This window comes from Somniosus microcephalus, chromosome 3, assembly GCF_052327205.1.
Source record: "Somniosus microcephalus isolate GS21.2 chromosome 3, FLI_Smic_1.0, whole genome shotgun sequence".
Taxonomy (NCBI): Eukaryota; Metazoa; Chordata; class Chondrichthyes; order Squaliformes; family Somniosidae; genus Somniosus; species Somniosus microcephalus.
Window position 1 is genome coordinate 284,063,179 of NC_140989.1, and position 14,017 is coordinate 284,077,195.

The window sequence follows — 14,017 nt, forward strand, 5'->3', positions numbered from 1 at the left end:
TTTCTAGCCAGGGCAGCAGTTGGGGTGCTAAAATTAGCCTTGCCGTTCCTAAAATAGCGAGGGAAATCAGCCGGGACTCGTGCTCCTGATAGCTGCCCAGTGAGCTCTGCTGAGAAGTGCTCATGTGAACAATGGATGAGGAAAGGGTCAGGGAAGGCCATGATGCCCTCCAGTGTCGAATAGCCTGACACTCACTGAGCAGGCTCACACATGAAGAATGTCGAATTGGACAGTGGGCTGTCGAAGCCAGTGAACTGTATTCCAGGATTGAGTCATCTTCAGAGAGTAGGGAAGAAAATTGGGGGGGGGGGCGCGGGGGAGAGAAACCATGAATGTTATATAAAAAGAATTCCTGGTCGACTGCAAGTGAAGGAGTTGGGTGGGAGTGCCAGGGTTTGCTCTATGCCAAGTTTCTGTCCTTGTGTGCAACTGGGAATGGGGAAATGAAAGCCAAGGACTTACTGACAAGAGCAAAAGGGGATAAAAATAAAAGCAGAGTCACTCCCAAAGACAATTTTCACATATGGCTGGTTTCAAAGTAACTGCCCACACACTCAGCTGGAAGCAGCACCCAATCCACATGCTTGATTGCAGGAAAGCAATCTACCCGCAAGCTCAGCTATGGATGGTGTGTGTCCTCGATAGACTGAGGAGCAGAAGAGAAAATTATATTAAATAAAAAAGGGGAAGTGTTGTTTATATTAGTGCCAAAAAGTTAATTTATGCAGAACTGGTTTAAACATTTTGAAAGTGGAGAAAAATAAGTATCAGCTCACATCATAGCAAATAATCTATTGTTCGTGTACATATATATGTAGTATATATTATATGTACACAAAATATAATTTTTTTTATTCGTTCCTGGAATGTGGGCGTCGCTGGCAAGGCCAGCATTTATTGCCCATCCCTTATTGTCCTTGAGAAGGTGGTGGTGAGCCACCTTCTTGAACCACTGCAGTCCATGTGGTGAAGGTACTCCCACAGTGCTGTTACGGAGAGAGTTCCAGGATTTTGACCCAGCGATGATGAAGGAATGGTGATATATTTCCAAGTCAGGATGGTGTGTGACTCGAAAAGGAACTTGCAGGTGATGGTGTTCCCATGCGCCTGTTGCCCTTGTCCTTCTAGGTCGTAGAGGTCGCGGGTTTAGGGGGTGCTGTCGAAGGCGCCTTTGCTAACTTTATTTGATTTGTGAATTTTGTACTTATCATTGTGAGGAATGTTAGCACTGGATAATGGAACACTTTGCAGTTCAGGTATCTAGTGTCAGCATCAAGTACTCCCAGGGCAGGCATAGCACAGGATAGATGTAGAGCAAAATTCCCTCTAATCTCAGAATAGTACCTCCTGCAACAGTGTGACATTTTTCATTTCCCACACCTGCCATCCCATGGTTTCTGAGTGAAGTGGCCAATTAACATCAATTAGTGTGATTAATACTGTTCATCTTTACATAAAACCACGTTACATGGCACTGAAAAGATCACAATATGAAATTGCATGGTGCAGAGCTCCATCAAACACACACGATTAATTTTCCAACCTCTTCCGGTGCAGGATAAAGTGCAAACAGCTCCTTGTGTCGATTTCCCTTCCTCTGTTCTTCATTCTGTTGGTCTATTTCTTCAATAGGAGATCGATCAAGTAGATTTGGAAGGACAGCATCAGGAAGTGAGTTTTTGAGATCAAAAATACTGCAGGCCCAGCTACCTCTAGGAGTATCATCTATTGATACAGAACGACGTTTCAAATCATCCTGCAATCAGAGAGTCATTTGTTTAGTTCCGTGCTCTAACTTTTTGTTGAGGTCCACAATAAAAATCAATGTCTTGTTCAAGGGCCACTCTCAGGAATGTTGCAATACAATGCACCGACAGGGTGCAGATCCAGGCCTGCGATTCCCCACACAGTGAGCTCCTGATTTCAACTATACTATGAATGGGCAGGTGCTGAATGAAACCCTGGCGTTTCCCCACTGAAAGAGAAAAAAAATTGCACGAAATAGGGATATTTCACTTGCTCTGTGAATGCTGGGATAACCCTTCTAACATTACTCCCTTGATCTTTTTTTGCTGGAAAGATAAGAGGAGGGAACAAAAAACTGCAATGAATGGAAGCTCAGAAGGCACATGGAGCAGCAAGTCTGCTGAGCAAATGACTCTAAGGTTTTATTACAAGTACCATTACTTTAAGCTCATTTAGAGAAAAACTACCACTACAGAACTAAATACAGTATAGTTTCAGAGACATTCTGCAATCCCAGATACACACTTGCTAAACTGTGAGCAACACAGGCTCTGTGATGGAGCAGAAAGATAAATATTTTTTTATTTTTTGCTCAAGAAATATACAATTACGAGCAACAAATCGACAAGTGAATTATGTCAGGCAAATTTAAATCTGTGATCTATCATTTTAATTATTTATGCAGCGAGTGCTTCATTTTTTATTTAAGGAAAAATTAAATTTAACATTTTAACTTAAAAGGGAATCAAGGGATATGGGGATAGGACAGGAAAGTGGAGTTGAGGTCGAAGATAAGCCATGATCTTATTGAATGGTCCAGGCTCGAGGGGCCAAATGGCCTACTCCTGCTCCTATTTCTTATGTTTCTTATGTTCTTAAATACCACTCCCAAAGGAGTGTGAACATGGATGAGTGATGTCCCTGCAACAAAAGTGCAATGTTCTTGTGTTGCTTGCTGTTTCTAGTAGGTTACTACCATGCCACGAAGGCTGTATGTACAGTAATCTACATGTTGCTCTATGACTTGGGCTCAATTCAAAAAGTAATGCTCACTCTGGTCTATCCCAACAATATTCTTCACCCTAACCTCAGAAAGGCACCTCTTAACTCACCAGTATGAACCTTTCGACTTCCCAGATGTCTTGCAGCCTCTTGACCGTGATCACCAAATCAGTGTCAACTACTGCCAAGTTAAAGGTAGTGTTGTGCTGTGGGCCCCATGCTCAGTAAGATCACAATTAAGACCGCCCCAAAGCCATTTACTGTAGGACCACTGCAGCCAACAGACAAAGGAAACTTTCATCTCAACAATATAGGCTTCATTTAAACCGAGGTGCAGAGGTGAAAGGTCACTGTCTGATCTACAATATTACCCCGTGCATCTCAACTCGCGCTGTTTTTAATTAAGCGGCCTACAAACCTAGAACATTTTTACCAAAATCCCTAAATTTGCAGATACCATAATAGTAGGCATAGAAAATAATGAGAAGGCAATTTTCTCTGTAAACAACAACAGATCAGGGTTGAATAGTTGAGGTGCAAGGGGGTGAATTTTCTGGAGCTTTGCTAAATTACCTCTGGGGATTAGGGTTCTTCTGCAGAACATTTTGCTACTGTTTAGTATTGATACATCTTTTCTTATAGAATAAATATATCAACTGGACGTCCAACTCATTGCTGTTTGTTGGGCCTCTGTGGGGTGGATGCCTCAATTGTTTCTATAAGTGACTACAATTCCAGAAATTCACTGTGCGTGAAGCACTTTGAGATGTTTGAAATACTTGACGAGGCACTACAGGAAACTTTGTGCTATCCGGCACCCATGGGACCGAGCTACTGCCGTTTTTTTAAAAGCTCCGGATAGACCAGCGTCAATGTTATCAGATAGGAGCTTTTCATCGCAGTATCTGACCACAAACACTGTTGCTTAGCAACAGCTTGTAAACACTTGGCCCGTGGCTTGGAAGCCTCTCTGAAGCCGTTGCTAAGATACAGAGACGCTTTCTAGAGCCTGCCGTGTCTGACCACAAACACTGTTGCTCAGCAACAGCTTGTAAACACTCGGCCCAGTGGCTTGGAAGCGTCTCTGAAGCTGTTGCTAAGCGACAAAGACGCTTTCCAGAGCCTGCCTGTGAAAAGCAGAAAAAAAAACTAACCAAAACGGCTGTTGATTTCTGCCGTTAGATCAAAGTTGCCGGACATTCAACTTCCGGATAGCACAAAGTTTCCTGTATATAAATACAAGTTCTTATTTTACGATGTCATCTAACTTCAAGTAGATTACAGTCTGCATCTTACTCCTGGGTATTCATTATTCTATACATAATGGCCCAGATATTCCGATTGTAGGCCTCCCACGGGCGGAGGGCTGCGATCTGGAAAAATCTGCACCCTTACCTGAGGGCTCCCGGGAGGCACAGAGTTCCGCTGCTGGGCCTCTCCAAACTGCTGGTGCGCAGGGCCCACGTATCCCAGGGGCGCAGGTAGTTCGCAGCGTCCCTGGGATCACATGGGCCATGGGGAGCCAATCAGAGAAGGGAATCTCCCTTCATACATTTGACAGGAAGACCTGTCAAATATATGAATGGAAATCACCCCCAAAACATAGTAAAACTTCAAATATTTTTTTTTAAATCACATTTTTAAAATGACTTGAAATTACATAAATTAACTATTTTAAACAAAAATTTAAATTTTTGAAAAAAAAAATTAAAGTTTTTAACGGGGCTAAAAATATACTTACCTTTTTTAAAAGTATTTTTAAATGATAAATCAGTGGAAATTTTTTTTTTTTTTTTACTTTTTTCAACTCTTATCTTGGTAAAAGCAGGCCTTATGCCTGTTTTTACCAGTCGCAAGAATTTTAAGTGTTTTCTGCGGGTGGAAGGTCTCCAAAAAGTGAATCTCTCCGCCCACAGAGGCCCTTCCCACGAGCAGCCAGAGGATCTGTCAAGAACTTTCTTGACAGATCGGAAATGCCGGTTTCCAGCGCATGCGCAGTGCATGCCTGAAACCGGCATTTCCGATGTCCCTACGGGTGAGTACACAGTGCGTACCCACCCGTAGGGCTCGGAATTTCTGGGCCATAAGCCACAACTGCCCCTTGATTAGATAGAAAGACTTGCAGTTATATAGCGCTTTTCATGACCTCAGGACATCCCAAGGCGCTTTAAAGCCAACAAAGTACTTTTGCAATGTAGAAAATACGGCAGCCAATTTGCACACAGCAAGCTCCCACAAACAGCAATGTGATAATGACCAGATTATCTGTTTTTGTGATGTTGATACCAGCCTGTAACTCACTCAGGGTATTTTATCTAATTTTCGCTTTGTAAATACTGTCAACGAAGTGCTTCACCTGATCATCCTGGTAACTGTTGGTGTCTGGGATTTCATCCGACTCAAAGATCTGTTTTGGTAAACCCTTCTGCCTTTCCTTCTGTTTGTCAAGTGTGTTGGGATTAAATCCTGTGCTGAGTTTGTGATACCTGGTTATATAAATTTAAAAAAATGTTATTACAGTTAAACCTCACTAAGCACATAGGCTGAACTTTAGTAAAACGAATATACAACTTAACACTTACTTCCGATTCACGATAGCCCAGTCCTCAGTGTAGGTTTTTACACAGTCCCTGACATGAGGGTCCACGTCACTGAAAATAAGGATATAAATGTCATTAATTATAAAAATGAAGAGTGGACAAAGTGGCTTTTCCCAAATAAGTTTTATATTTTAAAACATTTCATTGATGAAATAAGATAATTGCAATTTGACCAGTTCCCTTAAAGTGCTACCACTGTGTATTGAAATGGAAAGGATATTCCATGGAATTTCCCCCATAATCCTAAAGAATATTGCGCCCAGTTTTGGGGAACCCACTTTAAGAAAGATGCCAAGACCATGGCGAGAGTAGAGAAGAGATACACTAGGATAATACCAGGGATGAGAGGCTTTAGTTATGAGGACAGAATAGAGAAACTAGCACTCTTTTTATTACAGCAGAGAAGGTTAAAAGGCAATGTGTTAGAGGGGTTCAAAATTATAAAAGGTTTTTTATCAGGTAAATTGAGAAAAATTATTTCCACTGGTTGGCGAGTCAGGACATGAATTTAAGATCACCACCAAAAGAACAAAGGGAGAAATTAGGAGATTTTTTTCACGGAGGGTTATTAAAACATGGAATGTCCTGCCAGAAACAGTGATGGAAGCAGAATCCATAAGACAGTAAACTCTAATACAGTAAACTCTTTTTTATCCGGGACCGGCGTGGTGCCGGTTTATCAAAAAGTCCGGATTACAGAGAGGTATAGTAAAAGGTACGAGAGCCTCATACACAGCAACAGATCCAGGCTTCTCTGTTGCTTAGCAACAGGTGCAGGAACGCCGGCCACAAGATCCAGGCATCCCTGTTGCTTAGCAACAGGTGCAGGAACCCCAGCCACAAGATCCAGGCGTCCCTGTTGCTTAGCAACAGGTGCAGGAACCCCGGCCACAAGATCCAGGTGTCCCTGTTGCTTAGCAACAGTTGCAGGAACCCCAGTTACACAGCCACAGATCCAGGAACGGCCACTAATATGAAGTAAAATTTACCTGAACCTACTCCTGAATTTTGCCGGTTAACAGAGATTTCCGGTTATTTGGGTGCCGGTAAATCGAGAGTTTCCCGTAACTGGCAAAATTGATACTCAGAACTGGAAATGTTGCCGAGTCCGAGTCTTAGTTTCTGTTTGCTTCAGAATATTGAGAATGGCAGCTACTTTAGAATTGAATATGTGTTTCCCAGAGACTCAATGGATGAGTTCATTTTTCAGTATGTTGCTGTGCCATATAGACTAGGGAAGTCCCAGGTTCTATTGGCAATTTGATGTGAAATTGACATCAAGGACAGTCAGATTATGTATAGCACAGATTGCGTGTTAACCACCCGATGGATTCTTGGCTGTCAGGTGATAGGTCGGAAATCTTCAGTTGTATAGGGAATAATATATAGTTGGTAGGGAATAATAAATACTTCATAGGGACTTACCCAGAAGAAAAAGGTGACTGGCTGTTGGTGAGTTAGGTAGAGATTGAAATGTGAGTGTGGATAAGCTATATAGAAGGCATTGGTGTGGATAAGTTACTTGGAGGGTAATGTACACTTGCCAGTGAAAGCTGAAAATTGATGTCCAGATAAGGATTATACCAGATAAAAGTTGGTCATGTTATGTAAATAGCATTCAAATCTTAATTTATTTTTGTTTGTTAAAAATAGCCTCGGTAGATATACCTCTCCGTTATCCGGAATTTTCAATCAACCGGCACCATCCCAGTCCTGTTGGTGCCGGATACGAAAGAGTTTACTGTAGTTTTAAAAAAGGAGGTGGATAAATATTTTTAAAAGAAAAATTTAAAAGGCCATGGCTATAGGGCAGGAAATGCGACTAAGCGGATAGCTCTTTAAAAGTGATGGTGTAAGTGCAATAGGCTGAATAGCCTCCTTTAATGCAGTAAAATTCTATGATTTGATTTTACAGGAAGATATCTTACACTGACTAGCCAAATGTATACTAACTGGCTTTTCTCAAGCCTCCCTCATTTTTCTTTCAAACCACTAGTCAGAGATAATCTGGAAGTGAAATATAAACAAAAAGTGCTGTTAATACTCAGCAGGTCAGGCAGCATTTGTGGAGAGAGAAACTGTTCCTCTCTCCCCACAGATGTTGCCTGACCTGCTGAGTATTTCCAGCATTTTCTGTTTATATTTCAGATTTCCAGCTTCCACAGTAGTTTGCCTTTTGTAATAGTCTGGAAGCGGTCTTTTTCAGTGAGATAATAAAGCAAGACAAGAGGACTGTGGGATAGACCCAACAATGTGCCTTACTCCCAACCTCATATCAGCATTACCTAATACACCCGCGTAATTTTCCTTTCCCACAGAAGCCATCCCTTGGACTTCTCTATGTCAGGCTGCCAAATTAGAGGCATTTTGGCACAGTTAACCAGACATATTTAGAACTGGGCTAAAATGCCAAAATCATTTTATATACAGCAAACAGACAGAAATGGCTTTTATCCTATCAAACCCCAGTCCTAGTGGTGAAAGGGCAGTGAGCTAATCTAGTACAGCACCCCAAGTCCCACATATTGCTAGCATCTTCACAAATATATTTCATGCTGTATGCAGTGGCATGGCCTTCAGTCATCTTACCCCTTCAATGACCTCCTTAAAATCTCCCTCTTCGACAGTGTCTTGGGCCACCTCTCCTAATTTCCCCCCTACTCTGACCCCCAACTGTGAAGCACCTAGAGATGTTTAAAAATGTTAAAGGTGTTGTACAAATTAAGTTGCTATTTTATAAAAAGTTTGTGGTTTTTTGTGGGAAACACAGTCGCACTAATATGGACTCCACATTTATTCTATAAACTAAATGGACATTTTTCCCCCCCCCACAGATTATTATTTAGAATGTTCATCCTGAATCCAAAAAATACACAACACAATTTCAAGAATGTAAATATAAAATAAATTTTGTTCTGTATTTATCAGATGATCTGACTTGTTTGTTTTAATAACACAAACATTTTGGGGGAAATAATGCCATTAAGATCAACAAGCCCATCCCTTTTTAATAGATTAACCTCACCTACCTGCCTTCTCGCCATCTCTCTCAATCCTTTCTCTTTCCAGAAACGTATCCAATTGTCTCTTGCATCCATTTATGTTGGCTGCATCAATGGGCCTTGCATAATAACCTATTCAACAACTCGATTACAGACTACTGATAATTCAAGGTCATGTTTTGAGCTAAAAAATTTGAATTGGCCATTACTTTGAATTAAGCAACATAAAATCATAACAGAGTGGAAATTTAGTGCTAAAATTTTGAATCATCAGACAATTTAAATTAAGTAACTTTGAATTCAGAGGAGAACCCAACATCTTTTTGTATAAAAATGTTCCATCTGACTTCCCTTCCTTTACTCTTAATTTTTAACATCTGTTCCTTGGCTTTTGAATCCTTCAAGACAATAAATCACATTTGATAGGGCCTGACCAAGGCTCCATACAACTGAAGCAACGCTTCCTCACCTTTGAATTCCAACCCCTTTGACATCAAGGCCTACGTTCCATTAGCCTTTTTGATTACTTTTTGTACCTGTGCACTAGCTTTTAATGATTGTGTATATGGACACCTAAATCCCATTGCTCCTTCACAGGTCATTTCACCATTAAGAAAATATTCTAATTTCTCTTTTTCAGATCCAAAGTGGATGACCTCACACTTTTTCCACACTGAATTCCATCTGCCATAGTTTTGCCCACTCATTTAATGGGTCGGATTTTGCTGTCAAAATAACGGTGAGGCTAATGGCGCTCGCCGTTATTAATGCGTAAATGGTAAAGCAACGTCAGGCGAAAAGCAGATGCGCGGTTAAATACAATACCCAAAAGTTGATGTCCAAGTTGCGTCACTTCACCGTTAACTTGCCGAAAACGGCATCTCGCTGTCTGTCTCACCATTGAAATGCATTGAACGACGTGAAGTTGCTGTATTTGTGTGGCAGATACGAACTAAACTCGCCACAGAAAGTTAAGTCAAGTCATTTCCAGTCTAAGTACCCTTTTAACAACGTGATAAGTGTTAATTACTGCCAGTCAACATCTCTGGCACTGAAAATTAACTATGACAAGTGCGGAGTCTGGTACTAGCTTTTTTTAAATTCCAGATTTAGTTAATTGGTGGGATTTGAACTCTTGTCTCCAGGCCTCTGGATTACCGTTCCCAATCTAGAGTGTTATGGAAAATCCTGACTAACGCATCTGCAATTTCCTCACCTATTTCTTTTAATAACTGTGGGTCACTGTATCTCACTGATAATAAATCCAGTAATTTGTTTGTCTGCCTTTTTTATTGCAGTTACATATTAGGCTGATGATTTTGTACTCTGCCAAATACATCCTAAAGATTGGCGTGTAATGAGCAAAAAGATTCACGTTCAGCTTGACAAAGTAACTCAGCCAGCTCTCTTTTGTCTAATTAAACAGTAGAAATAAAAAGAAAAAACAGCAATATTGAAATAAAAACAGAAAATACTGGAAATGCATAGCAAATTCATCAGCATCTGCAGCATTTAATGCTTCAACTGGGACCCTCCATCTAACCTAGCTTTCTCTTTCACATGTTGGTTGACCTGCTGTGCATATATAACCCTTATTGTTTTCATTTTTATTTGAACACTTAAACTTACATCTGACCAAAATGTTTTGGTTTGCATAGCTAAAAATGAATTTCTTACCTTTCTTCGGGTACAGCTTGTACTAGTGTTCGGCATTCTCTGGGGCTGTAGATAACTTCAACGTCATCTGGCGGGAATTCCAGCAAGTCCCTTAAGGGACCTGGATCAATTATAGGAGGGTGCATTATCACATAATCCTCAAAGTCCACTGGATCCACCACCTCAGTTAGCGGAACCTGGAAATGACACATTTACAGAGTTAATTCTATAGGCCACCAACTAGGGGGGAAAATATGGCGGAGCCAATTTGCAGGGAAATTAGAGAGAGATGCAAGAACTATAGAGTAGTGATAATGGGGGATTTCAACTATCCTAATATAGACTGGGATAGTAACAGTGTAAAGGGCAGGGAGGGGTATGAATTTCTGAATTGTGTTCAGGAGAACTTTCTTTATCAGTATGTTTCCTGCCCAACGAGGAAGGAGGAATTGCTGGATCTGGTTCTGGGGAATGAAGTAGGTCAAGTGGAGCAAGTGTCAGTAGGTGAATATTTAGATAACAGTGATCATAGTATCTTAAGGTTTAGATTAGCTATGGAAAAGGACAGGGAGCAATCTAGAGTAAAAATGTTTAACTAGGGGAAGGCCAATTTCAGTGGGATGAGAACGGATCTGGCCCGGGTAAATTGGAATCAAAGATTGGCAGGCAAAACTGTAATGGAACAATGGGCTGCTTTTAAAGAGGAAATAGTTCAGGTACAGTCAAGGTACATTCCCACTAGGGGGAAAGGTGGGGCAACTAAAGTCAGAGCTCCCTGGATGACAAAAGAGAGTAAGATGAAGCAGAAAAAGAGCATGTATGACAGATGTCAGGCTGAGAATACATCTGAGGATCAGGCTAAATATAGAAATTTCAGAGGAGAAGTGAAAAAGAAAATAAGAGGGGCAAAGAGAGGGTATGCCAGCTAACATAAAAGGCAATTCAAAAGTCTTCTATAGGCATATAAAGAGTAAACGGGTAGTAAGAGGAGTGGTGGGGCCGATTAGGGACCAAAAAAGAGACCTACGCATGGAGGCAGAAGGTATGGCTGAGGTACTAAATGAGTACTTTGCATCTGTCTTCACCAAGGAAGAAGATGCTGCCACAGACATAGTAAAGGAGGAGGTAGAGGAGATACTGGATGGGATAAGAATTGATAAAGAGGAGGTACTAGAAAGGCTGGCTGTACTTAAAGTAGATAAGTCACCAGGATCGGATGGGATGCATCCTAGGATGCTGAGGGAAGTGAAGGGATAAATCGCGGAGGTACTGGCCATAATCTTCCAATCCTCCTCAGAAACGGGGTGGTGCCAGAGGACTGGAGAATTTCAAATGTTACACCCTTGTTCAAAAAAAGGTGTAAAGATAAATCCAGCAACTATCGACTGGTCAGTTTAACCTCAGTAGTGGGTGTTAGATCCGTGTACCTTAATGTTGTGTCCTTCAATAATCAGACAAAGGACTGCAGGGAACGATTCAACAGGTGTTTACTGAATGAGGGTTACTCTAGAACTAACTGTACAGATCACTACTCAGGGTTTATATACAGGTGTGGTCACTGCTGGTACTACAGTATACAGGAGCTGTAAAAAGTAGTTCTCTCCCTTAAAGGTACATACATTACAATTCCTCCCCTTTTAGATTCACAGTACCATAACACTCATTTAACAATTAAATATCAAACTAATTACAATTAACACTTTTAACATGCAACATTAGCTGAAAATAGTCTATTTATAAATTCAGTCTTTGGGGAGGCTTCCTGATCCTTTCTGGATAGCGACTTTCCCAAGTGTCTTGCTCTTGGTGCGGAGGCAATTCTGGCCCCCTGTCGTCGGTTGGTTCATCAGCTTCCGATGCTACTGTTTCTGGGGTAGATGCGACCTGTACATCGGGTTCATCACCAGGTACGTATGGGCGAGGCATGGGGTTGACTTGTTCCTGTGACTCTAGGATCTGGTCAGCATGGCGTCTCACGATGCTCTCCCCAACGTCCACTGTGTACAGTAGTGGGCCCTGCCGTGTGCATATCGCTCCTGGCTGCCATTTTTCTGTTCGGTAGTCGTGGGCCAAGACTGGTTACCCTACATTGAAGCTCCTTGTTGGCTTCTCATGGATGTGCTGGAATTGCTTACTCGCAACATCTCTTCGTACGTTTGGTCTGAGCAAATCCAGGCGAGATCTTAACCTTCGGTTAAAGAACATCATGGCTGGGGCCTGGTTGGTGACTGCATGTGTCGCATTCCGGTAGGCGAACAGGAAATTGTCCACCTTGTGCTGCAGCGGAATGTTGTCATTGTACATAGCCTTTATTGCCTTCTTAAAGGTTTGTACGAACCTCTCAGCCAATTCATTTGTGGCTGGATGATACGGGGCGGATGTGTAATGCCTTACCCCATTCTTTTTCAAGAACCTCCGGAACTCTTCGGACACAAACTGTGGTCCGTTGTCGGAGCAAATCTGTTCTGGCAAGCCATTCCTGGCAAAAATGGTCCATAGGACTGCAATAGTTTTCTCCGTGGTGGTGGAGGACATTTTGATGACCTCAGGCCATTTCGAGTGCGCATCCACGGCTATTAAAAACATTGAATCCATGAATGGACCAGCAAAATCAATATGCACCCGTTGCCATGGAGATGAGGGCCACTCCCATGGGTGTAGAGGGGCATGTGGTGGTGCATTTTGGACCTTCTGGCATCCTGAGCAGCTCTTTGTCAGGTCCTCGATTTGCTGATCGATCCCCGGCCACCACACAAAAGCCCTAGCAAGGCTTTTCATTTTCACCCCTCCCAGATGACCTTCATGAAGCTCATTGAGCACTCTCTCCCTTAACTTGGGTGGAATTACCACTCGGGATCCACACATCAAGGTCCCCTGGCATACTGACAGCTGTTCTCTTCTGGATGAGAATGCTGGCAACAGTGAGTCGCCATGTGCTGGCCATCCCTTCACCGTCAAATCATATACCCGAGACAGTGTCGGGTCATTTCAGGTCTCCTTCTCTATACCAGCGTTAGTTACTGGCAAGCATTCAATTATAGTCGAATGAAATATTTCGACAGGATCCACTGCTGGTGCTTCCTCCGCAGTAGGCAGTGGCAGGTGTGATAGCCCATCAGCGTTTCCATGCTGTTTCGTGCCCTTATACTCGATTTCATATTGGTGCGCCCGTAGAAAAAGGGACCATCTTTGTAGCTGTTGCGCAGTCATCACCGGAACGCCCTTCTTTGGATTAAAGATGGAGACAAGTGGTTGGTGGTCAGTCAGCAAGGTGAACTTCTGCCCGTGCAGATAGTGATTGAACTTTTTCACTCCCCACACTAGACTGAGGGCCTCCCTGTCAATCTGGGCGTAGTTACGCTCGGCTGAGGTTAGTGATCGTGACGCAAAGGCTATTGGCCTCTCTGAGCCGTCCGAGAATTTGTGCGACAGCACCGCTCCAATGCCGTAGGGTGACGCATCACATGCCAACCGAATTGGTAATGCCGGGTTGTAATGGGCCAATACCTCTTTCGATGTGATTAGTGTTTTGCTCTTCTGGAAAGCTCGTCTACATTCGTCACTCCACTTCCATGGCACCCCAGTTTGCAGTAGGGTGTTCAGTGGGTGTAGTATTGTAGACAAATTTGGCAAGAACTTATGGTAGTAGTTTACCAACCCGAGGAATGACCTCAGTTGTGACACATTTTCCGGTGCTGGAGCCTTGACGACTGCCTCAATCTTCTCTGGGGACTTATGTAACCCCTCTTTATCGATAACGTGGCCACAATACGAGATCTGTTTTCTAAAAAACTCGCATTTGGGGTGGTTAGCTCGGAGCCCATATTCCTGCAATCTAGTGAGCACCTGCTCCAGGTTGGCAAGGTGATCACTGTCATTTTCGCCCGTGACCAGGATGTCGTCCAAATAACACTGGGTCCCTGGGATCCCTTGCAGGACTTGTTCCATTGCCCTCTGCCAAATAGCCGGAGCTGATGCCACCCCGAATACCAGCCGGTTGTATTGGTAGAG

At 42.6% G+C, this 14,017-nt stretch overlaps 1 protein-coding gene across 8 annotated transcripts in view; it reads right to left on the reverse strand.

Moving 5' to 3' along the window:
• Window positions 1-14,017, reverse strand: part of dock7 (dedicator of cytokinesis 7) — a 210,576-nt gene that overhangs the window by 169,414 nt on the left and 27,145 nt on the right. For all 8 annotated transcript variants that reach the window (XR_015077663.1, XM_085982670.1, XM_085982673.1 and 5 more), the window contains exons 3-6: window positions 10,028-10,203; window positions 5,331-5,399; window positions 5,105-5,234; window positions 1,544-1,756 (exon numbers count right to left, since the gene is read on the reverse strand). Coding sequence is in view for 7 of the 8 variants with exons in the window: in XM_085982670.1 (XP_085838796.1) it covers window positions 1,544-1,756; window positions 5,105-5,234; window positions 5,331-5,399; window positions 10,028-10,203 (588 nt within the window). In the remaining variant the exon portion in view is untranslated. The remainder of the gene's footprint in view (window positions 1-1,543; window positions 1,757-5,104; window positions 5,235-5,330; window positions 5,400-10,027; window positions 10,204-14,017) is intronic.